Here is a 19125-nt window from a genome sequence, read left to right on the forward strand (position 1 = left end):
ATAAATGTAAAATGTGTAAAGTCGGACGATCAGAGTGTAAACAGCAGGAAACCAGAGAAAATGCTGAAGTTGCGCGAGTCGTCATAGAGTCGGTAACTCGCCGGCAAAGTGAGGTGAACGCGATCGCCCTCCTCGAGCTGCAGAGCCATGTTGCTGGATGTAGAAGCGTAGCCGCCGTGATCGTTGAGGTTGAGGTTGAAAATGATTGGCTGGTTGTTCTTGTAGAGGTAGAGACCCATGTAGCCTTTCAGGAAGTCTGCTGCTGTGAAGCTGAAGAAATAAATGCCTCTGACAGGAGCTGTGAAAACACCTGAGGTACAAACATACCAACCGTTATTCACTTCCTGTGACATCACCTGTCATTTAACACTCTCATGTACTGGACCTTCAGTTGGGTTGTAGGCTCCACCCACGGCACTGAATACTTTTGAGAAAATCAAAGTTGTCTCTTGATCAAAGGGTCCAACTGATCCTGAATCAGTGAGAGCAGCAGAAAACGCCACCTTCAGGTCACCTAGGAATTGCAAACAGTTTCATTGAGAAAACAACATGTTTACGTTTGTATATAGTTAACATGTCACAAATGTAGATTGGTGGAGTGCAAGAGTAGTGCTACGCTAATGTTTTAGAATTGTAGCACACAAGCCTTGTACAGTGGTGATGTTTTAGCATAATAGCCTGTAATTTAGTAAGAAAGCCTGCCAGTGTTTGTGCATGTTAGGATGCTAGTTTCATATTGGTAGCTTGCTGGCGTATTATCGTAGCATCTTACTTGTGTTTTAGTAATAAAGAGTCTTTCTTCAGAAAGGTTATCAGAAAGGTCGCTGGAAGGTTATTGTTATATTGTTTTTGTATAGTAATGTAGCATAGCAGCATGCTAGTGTCTTACCCGAGCTGTGGTTTAGCAGCTGCTGCAGCCGATGCTCACTTTCATTCAGTCTGAAGCTTAAATCTGATGGTTAAAGATCAAAAATATTATGCGACGTTTACAGCACCTCAGATAAATAATAAAAAATGACATCTGCCCGTGAACAGTGAGTCACCTGAGACATGTAGTTGCAGGCTTGACATCATCAGACTTTCAGAGTTTTGCAGTCTTTTCCCTAAAACTGTAAACAGAAAGTGTCCCATTTTGATCAATATTTGATCTAAGAGTTCAATTTGAAAAGATGAAGATGATGACGTTTCACCTGAGTTTTGTGTTAGGAGCTGCTCCTGAAGCTGCGCGTGGCTGTGACTCATTTTGACGAATGCATCTGACATAAACACGACATTTTAAAAGCAAAAACTCTCTCACATTGGTATTCATAATTAAAACCCTGGATTTACATCATTTAATAATCCCTGTTACCTTCAGTGTTGATTTTCACCTGCTGCTCAGTGGCGTTCTGCCTCCACCACAACTCTGACGTCACAACACAACAGCCTTAGAAGTCCACGTGGACACAGAGGCCCAGCAACAACAGACAAACGGGGTATTTTCAAACTGCCAGGTTGGTTTTGAACATCTTACCTTCACTTTTCTCAGTAAGGCTGTTTACTGTGGCCTCAGTAGCCCGCAGACGGACCTGTAACTCTGACAGGAAGTAACAACGGCATAAGTCATGAAACAAACAAACACTTACAATAAACAGGTATGGATGTGAGTGTTACCTTCAGACTGTGTGTGGGCTGTTGCTGTTCTTTCTGAGAGAGAATCCAACTTCTCCACTGTTTCTAAATAATGAATAGGTCAAAGACTAAATGTATGCAGGAGGTGCAGCAACGGGCAACATATATGACCCTACCTTCACTCTGTGTGAACAGATGACCGATCTGCTTCACAGTGTCATTCAGTCTGAGGGTCATAGCTGACAGCAAAGTCTGGCCAACTGGAATTAAAATGAACAAATCAGATGAGAAAAATAATTGAGACATGTTTCTGCTTGGTGTTCCTCTGGGTGCCATGTTCGAGCCCTGACACTTTCACACCATACATTTTATTTACCTGCTTGTTTTGTGGTCAGATCCTCCAGATGTTTCTCAGCAACATTTACTCTGACGTCTAACTCTGCATAAACAACCGCTCAGGTGTAAAAAACACAGGAGTTCAGATGTGAGGTCAAATTATACATTTTAAGGAATGTCGCAGTGGTCGGGGGGGTCGGAGGGCCAGAGGATTCAGCACACACATGCTTTAGTGTGTGTTTTATGTTTTACCTTCACTGTTCTCCCTAACTTTGCTCACTGCAGACTCAGCAGTTGACAGACGAACCTGCAGCTCTAAAAGCAGAAATGAAAGCAGATCGGAGTCATGGAGAAAACAATCACAGCTCCAGGATTCAAATGAAATTCTTCATCATTACCTTTAGCCAGACTTTGAGCTTCTTCTGCTTTCTCCGAAACAAAATCTAGTTTCACCACTGCCACTGAAATCACCATCATTATCATCAGGATTTGCCAATATCAGATTTAAACAGATGAGGAACAACCACACTGGCTCTAACCTCTGTGGTCTGTGGTCAACAGATCCAACTGCTCTATTGTGTGATTCAGTTTCCCCATCACAGTTGAAAGCTCGGCTTGACCTCCTGCAGTTAAAACATAAATGCTATTTTGTTTGTTTGTTTTTTGGTTTTGAACTTGTTCCTCACAGAACCATTATGGATCTTCCAGAGTTTTGTACCTGTTTGTTTTATTGTTAAACGTTCCAGCTGTTCTTCACCGACACTGACTCTGACCTCCAACTCTGAACAATTCAGACACAGACAAACAGAGACAAGGGTTTCTCCACAGATCCTCGCTGAGGTTTCAGTTCAGTGTTTCTGATTCTGGTGCAGTGGCAGAGTCTCCACAGTCTGACCTTCTTGTTTTTTCATCATATCTTCCAGATAATTTCCCTTTAATTCTCTCACTGCAGACTGAACAGCCGACAGGTTGACCTCCAGCTCTGACAGGGAGTAATGCTGAATGAGTCATTAGAAAGAACAAAAGCTGTCAGCAAAACTGAACGCAAACTTTGGGTGTTACCTTCAGAGCGTCGCTCAGTCATCATTGTATCATCAGAGGCCGCGTCTTTTGTCACAAATTCTAGTTTCACTACAGCATCTGAAAACATTGACATTATTTGACAAACTAGACACGACTCTGAGGCCACAGATGAGTGGACATCTTTGAAGGCTTCACCTTTGTTCTGCATACTTCGCTGATCGAGCTGCTCCACGCTGCTGTTTAGTCTGAGGACTACAGCCAACAGCTCAACATAACCACCTGTAACCAGGTCTTCATGTTATTAAAAACCACAAGTGTAAAACACAACAGTAAACTATGGTCACTACTCTTTGGCTTCAGACATGGAGCGCGTTTTTTGTCACCTGTTTGTTTGGTTGCCAGATCTTTCAGATGCTCCTCACCAACATTCACTCTGACCTGCAACTCTGAACAGAAAAGAATGTTTCAGAAACAAACCAGCAGCAGTTTTTCTACAGCTCTACTGGGCCTTCTGTTAAAGGGATTTTTATTACATGATTATTGATTGTTACAATTTTTAAAACCTGATTGTTTTGTCTTCATAGATTCTAAGTGTTTGTCAGTGATGTGTAGCTTAAACTGAACTAAAATAATAATTCATAATAATTTAAACTAGATGCAACAAAGATAAAATTCTTGTGTTAAACACTGATGTCACATCGATTACAAATATGTATCTTAAAACAGATTCAAACTTATTGTTTTTTTCAATCAACCATTTGCTACACACCTGTGTGGTTGGACTCAAGTTTTTCCAGACTTTTTTCACAGATGTTCAGGCGACTCATCATATCTATAAATGAAGAAAAGGATGTTGAAGAATTCTTCAGGAAAATGTTTAGATCTTTGACATTTTTCTTTAGGTATTTTTTTTCTACAAAATCTCTAGTTTTTATTTGACTGTTTCCTGTGTATTTATAAACTTTTCTATACACTGAGGACAGTTGATGTGGCTGTTTGGTCACCTGAGCTTGACCTCTGTAGCTCGCCCAGTTGTCGCTCACTGTTGTTCAGTCTTTCCGTCAGCGCTGAAACACTGTCTGGTACAGAGTCAAAGACGTCTTTAAAATTTACTTTAAAAGGACCGGATTTTATACACCTGCAGAAAATGAAACAATCAAAGTCTGGTTGGACCACAAATAAAGTCACGACCGTCACCTTCAGGCTCTGTTGTCAGTTGCTCCACTTGGTTTTCAGAGTCATCACTTGAACTGTTACACACTGGACAAGAGAGTGAGACAGGAGCCGGGAGACAGAGGTAGTTTGAAAACAAGCTGAGACATAGACAGAGAGATAAGGTAGAAAGGGAGGATGACAGTCTGTCTGACCTGACACATGTCTTCTCAGTTGGTCCATAAATGTCTCAGCCCTGCAGAGCCTCACAGAGAGAACTAACAAAAACACAGAGTCAGTGTACACAGTACAGGAAGATGACGACTACGTTTGATTATGATCAGGAGGATTATCATGAAAATGACACGGACCTGTGTTCTCCCTCCTCAGCTGTTCCACTGTGCGTTCACTGGCTCTTAATCGTGTCTGCAGGAACGGAAGCTCAGCTGCCAGTGCTGCAAGGACAGTCAGTAAAAAACTACTTCAACCAGTAGTTATATGTAGTATTAGAAAACTATTTCAACATCACCTGTGCCTTTCTTCTTCAGTTCTTCCACAGCTCCTTCGCTGGTGTTCAGCCTCATCTGCAGTGTGGACATTTTCCACGATTGATCTGAGATGGGGACAACATGATGAAACAGGCCTTCAGCTCCAACATTTACAGATTCAAAGGTTAGGAAAACTATGTACCATCTTCTGTAGCTTTTCCACCAGACGGCACATAAACCTACACTACAGAACTTATTCTAATCTACAGCTGCAGACACCTGATGTTACTGCATCCACCCTTCTGACCCACCTTTCTGCTCCTCCAAGGTCTTCCTCAGGTCTGACAGGAGCTGATTCATTTCCACTCTCTGTTGGCTCAGTTCTGCCCTCTGCTGGCTCAGGTGCTCCGCCTCTTCCTCTCTGTCCCTCAGCCGACTCTCCAGTGTCCTCAGCAGCTGACGCCTCTCCACGGCCTCTGCCCTCAGGCTCAGCACCAGTTCTGTGAGACCCTGCAGCTCATCCCAGAGGACAGGCAGCTCCAGGGAGCTCTTGGTTTCACTCACATTGTCCCCCTGCTGGAGAACATAAGCATCACAGAGGAATCCCAAAGACAAACAGAAGAGCAGGATCAGGGCATCAGACCTCATCCTGAAACTCACTCTCCAGGAGGAGGAGAAATAACAGGAGTAGGAAGAGAGCTACAGTTTACAAACACACACACACACGCACACGCACACGCACACACCACTAATCTGCTCAGAAACGTGTTAGACAATCATAATCAAGCATGAGTAGTTTGTTTCTAAAAACTAACCAACACTTTACATTTGCCTAAAGGTGATGGACTACATGTGAAGCTGGTTGACGTTGAAGATAATAGTGATGATGATGATGACAGTGATGGCCTTCATGCTGAGAATGTTTAAGATCACGTTTCAAAAATAGTTATCATGCTGAACACGCTAAGCTGCAGCTCAATGGCACAAAAGGACCCAGTGTGTTCTTTAGTAACATGCACGCAGAAGTGCACATGATCACAAACACATGATCACAGAACAATTTGGCAAATGTTTTGAACACAATGAATAATAACATTCATTGTGTGAAAATGACAACTGGGCAACACATAATTTAATGTATTAATGAAATAATGACAGAAACAAATTGTTTAATTTTTGTTCTATTTTTGATGGAGTTTTTTTAAAGGTCACCTGTGTTTTTAAGTCCTCATTCACATTTTATCTCACAGTTAAAAGTGTTGTCCTCCAATCCTTGTGACTGCTGGTTTGAATCCATTTATGGCAGGGCTGTAATGTGTTGAAGAAGCACCACAAACAATTTCACTCCATAGTCACAGTAAAGTACCAACTGTTCCAGTTTCATGGATAGACTAGTTTTGTTGTGCTTGCATAAACAATAAAAAATAAATCTGTTTCTTCCTCTTCTCTGCCTCATGCACCATCCATCACCACGGTTCTTTTCCACGTCTTTTATTTCTTCTCACATGTCAAAACAAATGAAACTTTGCCTCTCAGACTTAATCTAAAAACTGCTCAACAATAGCTCCTCCTCTGATTTGTTCATTTTTAAATGAAAATCTTATCTTCTTCTACATCTACATCAAATTCTGCCACCAGCTCAGCACTGCTGATGAGGTAGGTGTTTTATATAGTGTAGTTAATTAAAAATATTATAATCAAAATATGTCAAACTTTAAGATATGTTGAGATACTTTGAGGAGGGAGCTTTTTTTTTTATTAGTTGTCGTATTTGGAAAGTAACAGGTGTGCCACCAGGTGGCCACGAAGTACGACAGTTGACGAAGAGGAAAAGGAAGTGACGTTTGTGACATGACAAACGTGATGTTGTTGTCAGTAACTGTTACTGTTTACCCCGTTTCTATTTTAGTCTCTTTTTTAGGTTTAATTCTTTTCGCATGTCGTGTTGATAACTTAAGGATAGTCTGTTAATTTACAGCTAGGGTTACCAACTTTCATCTAATTAGGATAACTGTTTTTCAACCCTTTACGGCCGCGGCGGGAAGTTTAAACACGGCTAGCAGCTGTTAGCATGTGTGCTAACTCCTTCGATAGTTACAAGTGTTTACATAGAACGTTACAAATGTGATGCTGAAGTGATGTTCCGTCCTTTTCCGAATTCCTTCACACATAGTCCTGCTCAGTCCACCTGCAGTTTAGACACAGGGGACGTTTTAATCCGCTCTACAAGCATCCTTGTTCCTGGACCTGGACTTGGACCTGAACCAGAACGTGGACCGGGACAAAGTACAGTTCAGATCGGTGTCCAAAAACTGTTGGATTGTACCCCAATCAAGCTGATACAGAAGCAGAACCACGGCCAACAGACAGTGACGGGTCGTTCCAGTAAGATCCCTCAGGTGTTTCTAAATGACAATGAGCTTGAGGCATCATATTGTGAACATTCTCCTTTTAATCGATTATTTTGTGTTGTATGCTGATGATTTTGAATGTATTTGTACACAGATAATTCTCAACACACCAAAGAGAACATAAAACCCACGGTAAGTTTCCGATAAATACTGTAATGCCTAAAAGTGATATGTGACTAATTGCTGGCTTTCAAATGGTGTGATACAATGTTGTGTCATTATGCTTTTTATAAATACAATACTATATAGTTTTTTCAAAATATATATATGTATAAAAAAAGTACATTTGTTTAAAGTCATTCGGTGGTGGCTCAGTGGTTAAGGAAGCGGACTTTGGTCTGGAAGGTTGCAGGTTCAAGTCCACCAACTGAGGTGCTGTGAGCATGGCACCATCCCCACACATTGCTCCCCCTTAAAGCTGCCCGTTGTTCACATTAGTTCTGGGTTAAAAGCAGAGGTCCCAGTTGGTGGTGTGCAGTGGTGAGATGTGTCACAGTGACACATCTCACTTTCCTTTTGAGTTCACTTTCCTTTCCTTAATCATTTCAACAATTGTTAGAATATACGTTTCTTTGTTTTTATATATGGATTTTAGTGATTGTAACTAAAAAACGTAAATTTCCACAAACTATAGTGAGTTGAATAGGTAGAAGTTATAGATTGTTTGCTAACCTGATCAATTGGTTAATTAATAACTCAATTGTGAGTTAGGAAGTAACCTGTACCATTTTGGTTTCTTCTTTCTGCAGCCTTCTCTAGCTGCAGAGCTGAGTCCAGACATGGAGCTGTGGACTCAGCCTGGTAAGAGAGAATCCCAGTCAGTCAAACAGTCAGCCAGAGATCATCAGGATGTGCTCACATCACGCTTCAGTTCTGGAGGTCGAGGAGCTGGTCTGGCTGCTCTGAAGCAACGGTAAGCTTAAACAAGAGTAAATCAAAGTATTTTAATTTTACCCAGTTAAACCAAAGCCTACCCAATTATTATGCTTTGACATTTCTAAGCTATTGTCATATATTGAGATGTCTGAGTCTGTGTCTGATCTTCTGCTCAAGCTATTGTCATATATTGAGATGTCTGTGTCTGATCGTCTGCTTAGCTCACATACCTCCACGATTAGGAGAGAAGTCCGAGTAAATCTGTTGGAGCAGCAGCCTCTCCAAACCAGCTCCCAAAATACCATGGGTGCTGCGGAGGTGCAAACACAGGAGGAGTTATTGTCTGGTCGTTTTGGTGATGCTTCAAATGCAGCAGCAGTGGCTGCTGCAGTTGCTGCCTCTGCTCCTTTGATCAAAGTAAATCTGAGTCACTCCTGATAAATTTGCTCTCTGTGCAGCTTTGAGGATTTGCGTTCATCTCTCTGTGTCTGTTTAGGCACAGTCTCACATGGACGCTCAGGTGTCTCAGGTGGTGGACAGTGTTCAACGGCTGCTCCAAGCTGACAGGTAACTCAGAAACATGCTAACCCCACAATACGAGTGTGCTATAATCCCGCAACAAATTTATTCCAGGCAGAATCTAGTGTGATTTTCCTGACCTGACTTGAACAAAAAATGTATTCTCTGTGCAACATGACTGTTTACTTTGTCTTCAGGGATAATAGGGAAAGTGGGCGGAGCCTGAACCAGCAGGTGCTGCAGCATCTGGAGACTCTGCATGGTCAGCAGCTGCAGCTTCAGGTAGGAATACACCCTCTTTCTTATGTGTTTCATGTGGGGCTAAGCCCACAGTCTTCAGCTAATTGCTTTTTTCGCATTATTCTTATTTAATCCAGAGCCAGCTGCTGGATTCAGCATTCAAGATGGTGTCCAGTCATGCCTCCTCTGCAGTTCCAGGTCAATACACAGAACATAAATATGCATGCAGATATGACAATGTGTAATGTATACTATGACCAGCAGGTGGCAGCACAGTAGATCTGACATTTGGCTTGTTGCCATGGAAATACCTCAGTATTGTGTGTTCCTGTGTTGGACAGGGATGAGAAGCTTTGACTCCTACCTTTGACATCTCTTCTCTTTAATCCTCAGCATCAGCTGTTGCCCATAGCAACCAACAACAACACTCATCTGCATTTGTGGAGACTGGTCAGGTTACCATGGCAACAGCTGCCCCAACCCAGAGGCCTTTGGAAACCAGGTAAAATGGGGCAGGGATAACCTTCACTAAGGCCACTGTTCTATTTTTGGATTCTCTGTTAGTTCTGGTTTGTTGTTGTCACAGTCTGTAACGAGAAGCAGAGCAGGTTCTGTTTTTGATTTTGAATGAGATGTGATTAATGGCTTTGGATGAATATATTAAATCCACATTGGAGTTGTTGCAGTGGTTTCCACCTCCACAGATGATCACATGACAAACTCAGGTAATCAGAGTCTGAGAGTCAGCTGTGTTTGATGTAGAATCAGTCGGGTAAATAAGACAGTAAAAGCAAAATTAAGAATTATTTATGAACATGTTCATTCAAGATCAGCATCATTTTATTCACTCTGAGTGGAGAAGAAACTGATGTCACAGACTATCAGAAAGTGGAGGAGGAGTCTGTTCAAATTCCTCAGCTTGAGCTGGAGTGATGCATGCATGGAAAAGGAAAAACATCTCTCTCTCTCTCTCTCTCTCTATCTCCTATTCCTCCTCCTCCCCTTTTTTCTCCTCCATTTTCCTCCTCTTCCTCCTCTTCCTCCTCCTTGTCTCTGCCGCAGCAGCAGGAACAATAACCTGAGCAGCACAGAGCTGCTGCAGTCTGTGTTCCCGCTCTCTCTCTATTTTTCTCTCTCACACCCTCTCCTCCTCCCTCCCTCCCTCCCTCTCTCCTTCCTCAGCTCTGGTTGTGTATCAGTAGTGGCTGTGGAGGCGTCAGTGTGGTGGCAGACAGAGTCAGAGTAAAGATGTCGGCTCTGCAGGCATCCTCCTCACGCCGACAGTCGTGTTATCTGTGCGACCTTCCTCGAATGCCCTGGGCTATGATCTGGGACTTTAGCGAGCCTGTGTGTCGGGGCTGCGTCAACTATGAGGGAGCGGATCAGATTGAGTTTGTAATCGAGACGACCCGTCATCTTAAGCGGGCTCATGGTATCCAGGAGGGTAGGTCCTCAGCCTGTGGACTGCAGCCAGTGACACAGGCGAAGAATCTGTCGATGAAGGAGATCCACCTCCACCAGCAGGTGGATGTACCAGGGAAGTCTCAGCAGTCAGGCTCAGAGCGATACCCACTTGAGGTAGACAGGCGGACGAGGTTTGACTACAATGGACCCAGCAGCAGTAGCCGGCACCCTAATGGACTTGGAGGACCGAATGGCTTTAAACAGGATAGTGGACCACCAGAACTGAACCACCACAGTCTGAGCTTAAAGAGTGGCAGCCATGGTGGACAGGTGTCGTCAACAGGAGCCATTCATGTTCCCCCAAACCTGCTGCCCCAGGCACTGCTGAATCGAGCTGTGCCACAGGACTCCCTGGTTCTGTCTGAGACTGGAGGAAAGCGACCAGCTTCTGTCTCCAGCATGGACCAGGAACGGGAAATAAAGGAAAAGCAGCGGAATGCGGAAGCTTTAGTAGAGTTGAGCGAAAGCCTCAGAAACAGGCAGGAGGAGTGGAGCAGCAAACCTAAGATAGTGCGGGACACATTGGTGACTTTGTCCAGCTGCACTCCCTTCGACGTTCGCTTTAAAAAAGACCATTGTCTGGTGGGACGAGTGTTTGCCTTCGACGCCGTATCTAAACCTGGGCCAGACTATGAGCTAAAGATCTTCATAGAGTATCCTAGTGGCTCTGGGAACGTGTTCTCCAGCGCCTCTGGGGTGGCCAAGCAGATGTACCATGACTGCATGAAGGACTTTGGCCGTGGTTTGTCTTCTGGGTTCAAGTACCTGGAGTACGAGAAGACACACGGCTCCGGAGATTGGTATCTGCTTGGAGATTTGTTGCCAGAGTCTCTACGGTTGTTTAAGGAGGGTTTGGGTGGAGACATGCTTCCACAGTCACACATTGACGACAATTTTCCACTTCTGCCCACCTCCCTTGTTCCGTCTGGACCTGTTTTGGCTTCGGGGAGTGGAAACGGCATGTCTCGGACTGCAGGAAGGAAGAGGAGGGCATCTCCAGAACTAGACTCGGAGGGTAGCCTGAAGCTCGGGGAGGAACAGCCAAGGCAGCAGTGGATCAACAGCCAGACTGAAGCAGTTAAGCTCTCCATGGCTGCTGGTTCTTTCACTGGATCTGCTGCCAGTCACGGTCATGCCACACCTCCAGAGCCTGCAGCCGCTTCTCAGAATGGATCGATGGTGGCACTCATGACTGCTGCAGAAACACTCCGAAACGCGCACTCTCCCAACAAGGACAGAGACTCCGTGCACTCCTCGTCTTCCAGGCACACCAGCAACAGCCCACTGTCTCCTGCTGCTGTGGCCAGACAGAGACACCCATCCTCCCAAAGTGGAGACCAGTCTTCAGGTGCAGTGGACCAAGAGCAACATGGTTCGCCTGTTGCCAGCAGCGGTCCTCTGTGCTGCACCATTTGCCACGAACGACTTGAGGACACACACTTCGTCCAGTGTCCCTCTGTCCACGTCCACAAGTTCTGCTTCCCCTGCTCTAGAGAGAGCATCAAAGCCCAAGGAGCTGCCGCTGAGGTCTACTGCCCCAGCGGGGACAAATGCCCCCTGCTGGGCTCCAACGTGCCCTGGGCCTTCATGCAGGGAGAGATCGCCACCATTCTGGCTGGAGACGTAAAGGTGAAAAAGGAAAGAGACCCTTGAGGATGAGGAGGATGAAGATAATAGTGTGGTTTAAATATGAAGACAAACACAGCTGCTGAGCCTCAGACACAGGAGTGATGGACCTGAGTTGAAAACCAGTGAAGACACGGATCTGTAGTTTTTCAGCGTTTCAAAAGCTCTGAAAGCTTCCAAATTCAATGATTACATTTAAAATGGTGTATAAATGTTAGCCCAAACGTCAGTGCGTTTTAGAATGTCCTGTGCACAAGTGAATGATCAGTGCTATAATTAGCAGTGGAATTAAGTTGTTCATTTATCTGATTATTTTTTTCCAGTCATTAAGTCCATAAAATGTCAGTATAATGTATGAAATTAAATTACTTATATTTTTAAAATAAAAAAAAAAATTTCAACATTAGGGCAGGTCACACAGCCGGTCCCATTCTTTTACTTCGGATTTGGAAAAGCACATTATTGTGAAATTCGTTTATTTATCAAAGAAGTCGTCGTTATACAAATGATATCAAAATTCATGATCGAAGTGTGTGTCTGAGGCTGAGCAGCCACAGTGAACACCTCCCTGAGTGGAACAGGAGTGGGTGTGACAGTGTGATAAAGGCAGAGGTGAAACATTACTACACTGTCCATTGATTTTTATAAAATTCTGTGAGTAAAATAACTTTTTACTTTTTTACAGCTGCTATTTATTTGTATGTATTATGTGATATGTAAAAAAAATATATTTGTCTGTTTATTCATTTTATAATTTTAACATTTTTTTTACTCCAATAAACGTCTTTGTTCAGACCTTTGTCTCTGTGTTTATGAAAAAAACACATCCATTTTCACGTCCAGAGTGGTTCAGTTAAGAGACACTGGGGATGATGGTGAGAAAAGACAAAAGGACAAAAACAGATTCAACCATAGAGAGAGAGAGACGGAGGCAAACAAGCGACCAGGCAGTTTCTTTGTGAATGAACATTTCTCCCCTGCAGCATCTCTGCTCACTGTAACCATGGGAAACCACCCAGGTGTTGCCTAGCAACAGCAGCAGCTGTGTCAGTGTTTTTGAACCAGTGAGGGAGGACTGTAGACTGTGTGAAATACACCTACCCATCTGGTTTGGAAGCAACTCATTAAAAATTCAAGTCTACGTCTCACTTGGATTATAAAGCCAGAATTCATTTAACTGGAGTGGTAATGGCATCTGTCCCGGGGTTTTTGTCTTTTCAAATTAGACATAAAGTCAATTTTTTTATTTAAATGTATTTTGATGAAAATGGATGACTAAACATCCATTCATTATCCACCGCTTATTCCTTTGCACGGTTGTTTTATCTGTATATGTGCCCTGCGATGGTGTTCCCCCCCTCACCCGTTGACGGCTGGGATTGGGTCTAGCGTCCCTGCAAAGGAATAAGTGGTGGATAATGGATGGATGGGCAGATGATGAAGTCTGTTGCCTGGCAGTTATAGAAAAGGGGTTGTGAGTCTGTGCTAAGATTCACACTGGAACTCCTCCACCAGTTCTAATTCTGGCCTCCTCTGCTCCTGTGGGTAACAGTGGAGGGAGAAGTCATTGTGTTAATATATGTACAAAGACAAAGCCAGGTCTTCTACTGCAACTTTCTTTCTCTACTTGTCTTTGTTAGTTGATTTTTCTTTGCAAATAGCCAGCTTTTTTTTTCTCAACAGTGACTGCTGCCGTCATAGTCGCATGAGCTCAGAAACAACAGCAGCAGCCGCAAAAAATGTGAACGTGGTTCTGAAGGAGATGAGACGACTGAGGAGTGAGATGAAGACTCTGTTGAAAGTAAGTGAAAGACATAAAACAAAGTAGAATTATACAGTAGTCGTAGAACCCTGCAGTACCTGTACCAGTGACCAGAGGACTGGTAGACAACCTTGTTAAACTAAATCCTTTTCTGTCATTCAACAGCCCCAAGACACCCTGACAACCACCGGGCCTCTTTCAGAACATCAACACAACCTGCTTCACAATCAACAGAATCCCCTCCCAAATCAACTGAACCACTCACACAGAGACAACACTCATCGAACCAATGTTCAATCCACAAAAAAACAAACTTGGGAAAGAAATTACCAGCGCCAACAATGTGTGTCTCCACAAATCCACGATCAGACCCATCAAAACTTCCATCAGTCTCAACATCCCCAGTCCCAGAAAACCCAGACTCAACAAGACCTCGCTAGGTCCAGAACTGTCCACTCCCATCCGCTCCAGCCTGACCTCAAACAGGCCCAGGTAGAACTGCGGTCTGAGCCAGTCCACAGAGTTCCTGTAGCACCGTCCACATTAGAGAAGGCAGGAAAAGTTCTCCGTCAGGTTCAGAAGCAGAAGAAGGTTCTAGAGGAGAACCTTGAAGCTCTAATGAGAGCCAAGAATGGAGACGTCCTACATTGTCAGCTGGAGGCGCTGGCAGCTAATAGGTAGAAAAAGCTAAATTAATGTCTGCTTACACAGGAAAATGCTGCTACGACATGACATGGTCAATGTATTCATTAAGCCATCACTGCTGCTAACCTTTAATCATTATCAAGTTATTAGCAGTTGCTAGCTGCCTTAATGTTTTTGTCTTATTGGTTGCTGAAAGAAGTGTTATTTTGCATGTAAGGTAAAGAATTACTCTGACAAACCTAGAGACCAGTTGCATGACATTAACTGACGTTTTAATAATTCCATGTCTACTTAAAGCTAGGTATAATAATCACAAAGTTAGCTCTACTCAAAACCAGCTGATATTTGACTATGTTTGACCTTGTGTTGTCTGCAGAGACTGTTCTGACCAAGTACGGATCAAGAAGACTGTGGACACCTGGATCACTACTTTAAGCAAAGACATACAGGTGAGAAACAGCTTCAAATGTTTTGGACATTTTCAGGTTTGACTGCTTATTTCAAACAATAATGGGTACAAAAATAAATAAATAAATAAATAAAACCTCCTCAGGCTGAGCTGTCTTCAGAATATGCCAGAGTGAAGGCTGCTGAGTGTCCCAGCTCCTCAGGGAAGATGAGGACAGTGAGTGCACCAAGACAGACAGGAAGTAAGATAACAGGTGGAAGAGGAGGTGGTCCAGGAAGAGGAGGTGGTCCAGGAAGAGGAGGTGGTCCAGGAAGAGGAGGTGGTCCAGGACAGAAGGTTGCACACAGAGCGGTAAGAATTTCCTTTGATTTATAGTGTGTCAAGTGTTGGCTGTGGTTTAAAGACGTGGTTTAAAGACATGTGCTCGTTTAGGAGGCGGAGCTTAGCAGACTGACAAGTGAACAGCCAGAGATAGAGTCGCATCTGATGCGTCTGTATGGCCGAGCACCGTATGAAGGTGTAAGAAGGACACTGAAGAAGAGCCCTTACCTACGCCTCAGCTCCCCACCGCGAGTTTCATCCAATAGGAAGCCGCGCCCACGCCTGGTGGAGAGTGTTAAAGGTTTTTTTTTTTTTTTTTCTAAAATTCTAAATGTTAAAATTAAATTGTCAAATAAAAAGACATCCTCTGTGTAAGGACCGATCCATGGTAAGGATACAACCATCACTGTGTTGTGTAACATGTCTCTCAGGTGTGAAGGTGAAGTCGTGTAAGACTCAGACAAGCATGGCTCCACCCTCCACTGTCTCACCTGAACGGCCTCATTGTCAGCCGGTCTTCAGAGGATCAGGTGATGCTGCTGACAACACAGCGCCCCGTGCTGGGCTCCCCTTGGTTCCTGTGGCCATCCCACTGGGTCAGTTTACTTCTGTAAATGAAATCATATTTACAGTGAAGAAATAATTTCCCAGAATTCTAAGCCAGGTGATGTTTTGTTGTAAACATTTTATTTTTTTTAAGTTTTAAGTTTGGCAGTTAAAAAAGGGGGGAAAGAAAAGGAAACTTAATTAAAGGAAAATATTAATTACAAATACAAGTTGATCATATAAATGGAAAAAGACTGAATACAATTATTTTTTTATTTAGATTAGAAAACAGGAACCCTATTGTAAATAGATGTAATATCTTCTCAGGTCGTCGCAGAGTCGACTCCAAGCATCTCACTGAGCCTCGGCAGGAAGTGACATCACCAGTCAGACCAGCTCCAAGTGTTGTACACAAAACAGCTGAGGTAAATTAAAGTTACAGGTTTACTGACACCCCCTCAGAGTTTATAGATCACTGAAAGATTTTGCTTTGTCAACAGAGGCCTCTGCATCTGGATGTGGACGAAGCTTCACCTCCTCTTGTTCCTCCTGCTCCTCCAGTGATAGAAGTTGAAAGTGATGCAGGAAGAGATGAGGAGAACATCTTCCCTGGAGCTGACTCTCTGTCTGTGGCTGATGTCGTCCAGGTAAATGCAGCCCAACAGCGCCACCTGCTGTAAATAGTCAAGGACACAGGAGAACATGATTCCCAGACCAGAGATAATCAGGTGTACCATCAGAAATGATCAAATGTCAGTTGATTGGTTTGAAAACTATTATTTATTTACTGCAAATAATTTACCTTTGTTTGTTTGACTTCGGAAGGTGACTATAAAAACTAGAACTGTTCAAGATCTTTAAACAGTTAAAGATCTTTAAACTTAATAATGTAATATAAATTAAACTCTCTTATCTTAAAGAAGGTGTAGGCAAAGGAACTGTTAATCCACTGTCCTTATAAAGCTGTTCAGTTGTGTAGTTAAGTGAGATTATAGCACTAAGTGTAACTGTATCCACTGTAATTGCACCATTTAGATAAACATTAAAATAAACCAATAAGTTGCTGTTCTCCTCCACTCAGGAGGAAGTGAGTGATCTAAGTGAGGTAGGAGAGGGAGCTGTGGAACTGGATGGTGGACCATCTCTTCCTGCGGTTCAGTACGAGGGTCCAGTCTTCCCTCCTCAGACCTTCTTGGACCTGCCTGCCCAGCATCAGAATCCTATCCCAGACCTTACTCTGGAGTCCAGGCTTGTGGACTGGTGAGAGAAAACTGGGATAGAATGATCTAGATTAAAATATTTTTTGTAGTTCCCTTTAAGTCACATCTATTGGTTTTAGGGTGGAGCAGCAACTGATGTCCAGGATGATCTCAGAGATGTACCACCCTCCTCCTGCTGACCCCACACAGGATGTTTCCACAGACCAATCAGAGCTGGAAGAGCAAAGTCTCACCTCAGACATTGGTAAATCTAAGCAGAACTGTCTTGAGAAGAGGTCCTGCTGTTAGACCCAATTACTCAGAAAACAGAATTTGAAACTTTTGTCCTGTTTGTGTTTAGTAGAGGCAGCAGGAGGCGCTGGTCTGCAGCTGTTTGTCGACTCTAACATGCCAGTGGACTCAGCCCTGATCAGACAACTGGTGAACGAGGTTCTGTCAGAGACTGTGGCTGTAATGCTAGGACAGAGGCACAGTTTAGTTCCAGACCAAGAACCTGTAACACAGAGACCAGAATCAGAACCAGTAGCTGATCAGGAGGTTTGGACACTGGTAACACTGGAAGTACCAAGTGTTAAGTGCTGATCCTTAAATTAGTTTTCTTCTGTTCTAGAGCACATCAGTCTCTCTGATTCCCACACCAGTTCCAACCCCTCCTCCCAGCGCCACCACAACTGTGGAGCAGACCGTACCCCTGACCACACCCCCTCCATCTGAACCCACCAGCCCAAAGAGAGACAGGAGTCCTGAGCCAGTCCCAGGACCAGGTTAGCTACATTGTTGTCTCCTCTGAACTACAGCATTAGTGTTAGCGTGTGGGCTTATAACTGTACAATTGTGCCAAAATAATTTTTGTATTTTGGTGAAATCAGAGATTACCACTCCCCCACCAAGTCCAGTGCACGCCCCCCTGATAGATAGTCCACCTCCTCTGACTCCACCCACTCTTACCTGGGGAAATGTTGAACTGCCATTGGAGGAGGAGAAACCGGAGGAGTCAGTGAAAACAAAGGATCAACAGCTGTATGTTTCTTAAGTGATGCTTGAACCTTATCAACACTAAACAGTTAAACCAACCAGATAATTCTTTCTTTTCAGTGTGATGTCAGTAGCAGAGGAGGAGCCACCTGTCTCCTCTCCCTTCCCTCATCCTCTACCACTCGCCCCCTCTCCTCCTCCTCCTCAGCACGAGACTGAGGAAAGATCAGCGTCTGCATCCAGCTCCTCAGAATCTGCCTCCATCAGCAGTGGCAGCACAGTGACAACAGAGACAGATGCCATGATATCAGAGGGGCGCCTGCTCATCAGTGTCAACCTGGAGAACCACAGCACAGGTAATGTCCTCTTCATTGTGGACATCACCAGAAATTGAGACCAAAGGATCCTGAGGATCCTCCCAAGACCAGCACAGGACCTCAAGTTTTTTACTGCGAAGCATTACTGAAGTTCTGCTTACTTTAATATGGTTTTTAGTTCATTTGATTCTGTCTATTTCTCCTCTTCTCAGAGGACGACGGTGCCCTCTGCAGCTTTAACAGTTCACTGCAGGAGCTTCAGGACATGGTGATTAACATTTAACACATCTTCACTCACATTACACCTTCATCTTACTCCAGGCTTCCTCTTCTACTTCAGAGGTTATGTGACCGCTGTTGTTTCCATCTGTTGTTTTCAGTCAGAAACTTTGTTGGAAACAAATGTTTGAATTGAGATCATGGCGACTGATAAACAGCCTAATGATTTAACTGCATTAGTTCACTGCACTGCTCAGTTCTGAGGCCTGTGGAAATAGGAAGATGAAGCCTGAAGTTGTTTTACACCTCTGGACTCCCTCTGTCCTCAGGATCACGACCCGCCTAGTGAGGGACAGGTCAGAGGACCTGACCTTCTGCTGAATTTGCTCAACAAGACACAGGAAGAAACCACACAGACTGAGGTGGAGGACCTGAGCGTAGGAGAAGTGAAAGCCAATCAGATGATAACTCAGCAGCATCACAGCGACTCCCCAGGGCAGCTGAGTGCAGGTACAATCTAATAACACTGAGCTCTGTGGTACGATGACAATAAAGACAATAAAATAAAAATGAGCTAACTGTGCTAACTCTGCTGTGTCCTCTATTTCCCTCTAGTGGACGGATTATGAAATAGTCCCTTTGAATGAAAAAAATATAACATTAAAATCTGTTTTCAGGTTTGTCTCGTGGAAGCTCTGCAGCACCTGATCAGTACAAAGATGTGTTGACCTTTGACTCTTCAGTGTCTCCCCACCTGGAGATCACAGGACAGGTGAGACACCGACAAACACATGCACACGTTTTCGAGGTGAATCTTAGACCTGACAGTGAATGTGTGTGTTCAGGTTGGTGACTTCCTGCTCAGACCTTCCAGCAGAAACACATCAGGTGAAGAATTCAGTTTGTTTTCCTTCTTAATCCACCTTGAACATAAAATGGTTTAAAAAGTATCTTTGTTGCCATTA

At 43.8% G+C, this 19125-nt stretch overlaps 4 protein-coding genes across 10 annotated transcripts; 2 read left to right on the forward strand and 2 right to left on the reverse strand.

The window, feature by feature from the left end:
- Nucleotides 1-5: 5 nt before the first annotated feature.
- Nucleotides 6-2562, reverse strand: LOC103381892 (uncharacterized). 4 transcript variants are annotated; one of them, XM_025055978.1, is made up of 9 exons: nucleotides 2346-2562; nucleotides 1788-2262; nucleotides 1654-1716; nucleotides 1514-1576; nucleotides 1352-1405; nucleotides 1044-1256; nucleotides 890-952; nucleotides 386-514; nucleotides 6-310 (listed from the first exon to the last, which is right to left on the reverse strand). In XM_025055978.1, the coding sequence occupies exons 2-9, from the start codon at nucleotides 1945-1947 to the stop codon at nucleotides 30-32; spliced, it is 1026 nt and encodes a 341-aa protein (XP_024911746.1). In that variant the 5' UTR covers nucleotides 1948-2262; nucleotides 2346-2562; the 3' UTR covers nucleotides 6-29. The 4 variants fall into 4 exon arrangements, with proteins under 4 accessions (XP_024911746.1, XP_024911753.1, XP_024911748.1 ...); XM_025055985.1 differs by having other exon boundaries at nucleotides 1788-1871; nucleotides 1988-2562; XM_025055980.1 differs by having other exon boundaries at nucleotides 1044-1109; nucleotides 1191-1256; nucleotides 1788-2560.
- LOC103381877 (paramyosin-like) lies at nucleotides 2543-4731 on the reverse strand. 2 transcript variants are annotated; one of them, XM_025056091.1, is made up of 11 exons: nucleotides 4652-4731; nucleotides 4494-4577; nucleotides 4338-4400; nucleotides 4168-4230; nucleotides 3975-4049; nucleotides 3740-3802; nucleotides 3354-3416; nucleotides 3166-3249; nucleotides 3010-3087; nucleotides 2843-2929; nucleotides 2543-2728 (listed from the first exon to the last, which is right to left on the reverse strand). In XM_025056091.1, the coding sequence occupies exons 1-11, from the start codon at nucleotides 4719-4721 to the stop codon at nucleotides 2577-2579; spliced, it is 882 nt and encodes a 293-aa protein (XP_024911859.1). In that variant the 5' UTR covers nucleotides 4722-4731; the 3' UTR covers nucleotides 2543-2576. The 2 variants fall into 2 exon arrangements, with proteins under 2 accessions (XP_024911859.1, XP_024911856.1); XM_025056088.1 differs by having other exon boundaries at nucleotides 3010-3249.
- A 1658-nt stretch (nucleotides 4732-6389) lies between these two features.
- Nucleotides 6390-19125, forward strand: kiaa0586 (KIAA0586 ortholog). 3 transcript variants are annotated; one of them, XM_025055276.1, is made up of 26 exons: nucleotides 6390-6995; nucleotides 7116-7153; nucleotides 7771-7934; nucleotides 8119-8314; nucleotides 8394-8464; nucleotides 8614-8698; nucleotides 8794-8854; nucleotides 9050-9158; nucleotides 13430-13547; nucleotides 13674-14185; nucleotides 14530-14602; nucleotides 14707-14913; nucleotides 14995-15184; nucleotides 15315-15479; nucleotides 15757-15854; nucleotides 15930-16076; nucleotides 16511-16689; nucleotides 16769-16893; nucleotides 16990-17186; nucleotides 17260-17413; nucleotides 17519-17669; nucleotides 17745-17980; nucleotides 18154-18209; nucleotides 18490-18670; nucleotides 18838-18932; nucleotides 19006-19125. In XM_025055276.1, exons 1-26 carry the CDS (start codon nucleotides 6749-6751, stop codon nucleotides 19102-19104), a joined length of 3954 nt encoding a protein of 1317 aa, XP_024911044.1. In that variant the 5' UTR covers nucleotides 6390-6748; the 3' UTR covers nucleotides 19105-19125. The 3 variants fall into 3 exon arrangements, with proteins under 3 accessions (XP_024911044.1, XP_016886202.1, XP_024911047.1); XM_017030713.2 differs by having other exon boundaries at nucleotides 16993-17186; XM_025055279.1 differs by having other exon boundaries at nucleotides 6853-7009.
- Nucleotides 9746-12484, forward strand: irf2bpl (interferon regulatory factor 2 binding protein-like). Its single transcript, XM_008314437.3, has one exon. The coding sequence runs from the start codon at nucleotides 9905-9907 to the stop codon at nucleotides 11771-11773; it is 1869 nt and encodes a 622-aa protein (XP_008312659.1). The 5' UTR covers nucleotides 9746-9904; the 3' UTR covers nucleotides 11774-12484.

Source organism: Cynoglossus semilaevis, chromosome 1 (genome assembly GCF_000523025.1).
Source record: "Cynoglossus semilaevis isolate Cse_v1.0 chromosome 1, Cse_v1.0, whole genome shotgun sequence".
Taxonomy (NCBI): domain Eukaryota; kingdom Metazoa; phylum Chordata; class Actinopteri; order Pleuronectiformes; family Cynoglossidae; genus Cynoglossus; species Cynoglossus semilaevis.

Coding starts and splice junctions, on each gene's coding strand:
- irf2bpl (XM_008314437.3), top strand. CDS start 9,905: ATGTCGGCTCTGCAGGCATCCTCCTCACGCCGACAGTCGTGTTATCTG.
- kiaa0586 (XM_025055276.1), top strand. CDS start 6,749: ATGTTCCGTCCTTTTCCGAATTCCTTCACACATAGTCCTGCTCAGTCC. Junction 15,480..15,756: donor TCCTGTGGCCATCCCACTGG/GTCAGTTTACTT, acceptor ATATCTTCTCAG/GTCGTCGCAGAGTCGACTCC. Junction 17,187..17,259: donor AACCAGTAGCTGATCAGGAG/GTTTGGACACTG, acceptor CTTCTGTTCTAG/AGCACATCAGTCTCTCTGAT.
- LOC103381892 (XM_025055978.1), bottom strand. CDS start 1,947: ATGGCACCCAGAGGAACACCAAGCAGAAACATGTCTCAATTATTTTTC. Junction 1,577..1,653: donor AGCCCACACACAGTCTGAAG/GTAACACTCACA, acceptor ACTTCCTGTCAG/AGTTACAGGTCCGTCTGCGG. Junction 311..385: donor AGCCTACAACCCAACTGAAG/GTCCAGTACATG, acceptor TTTGTACCTCAG/GTGTTTTCACAGCTCCTGTC.
- LOC103381877 (XM_025056088.1), bottom strand. CDS start 4,721: ATGTCCACACTGCAGATGAGGCTGAACACCAGCGAAGGAGCTGTGGAA. Junction 4,401..4,493: donor GCTGAGGAGGGAGAACACAG/GTCCGTGTCATT, acceptor TGTTTTTGTTAG/TTCTCTCTGTGAGGCTCTGC. Junction 3,417..3,739: donor ACTTGAGTCCAACCACACAG/GTGTGTAGCAAA, acceptor TTTTCTGTTCAG/AGTTGCAGGTCAGAGTGAAT.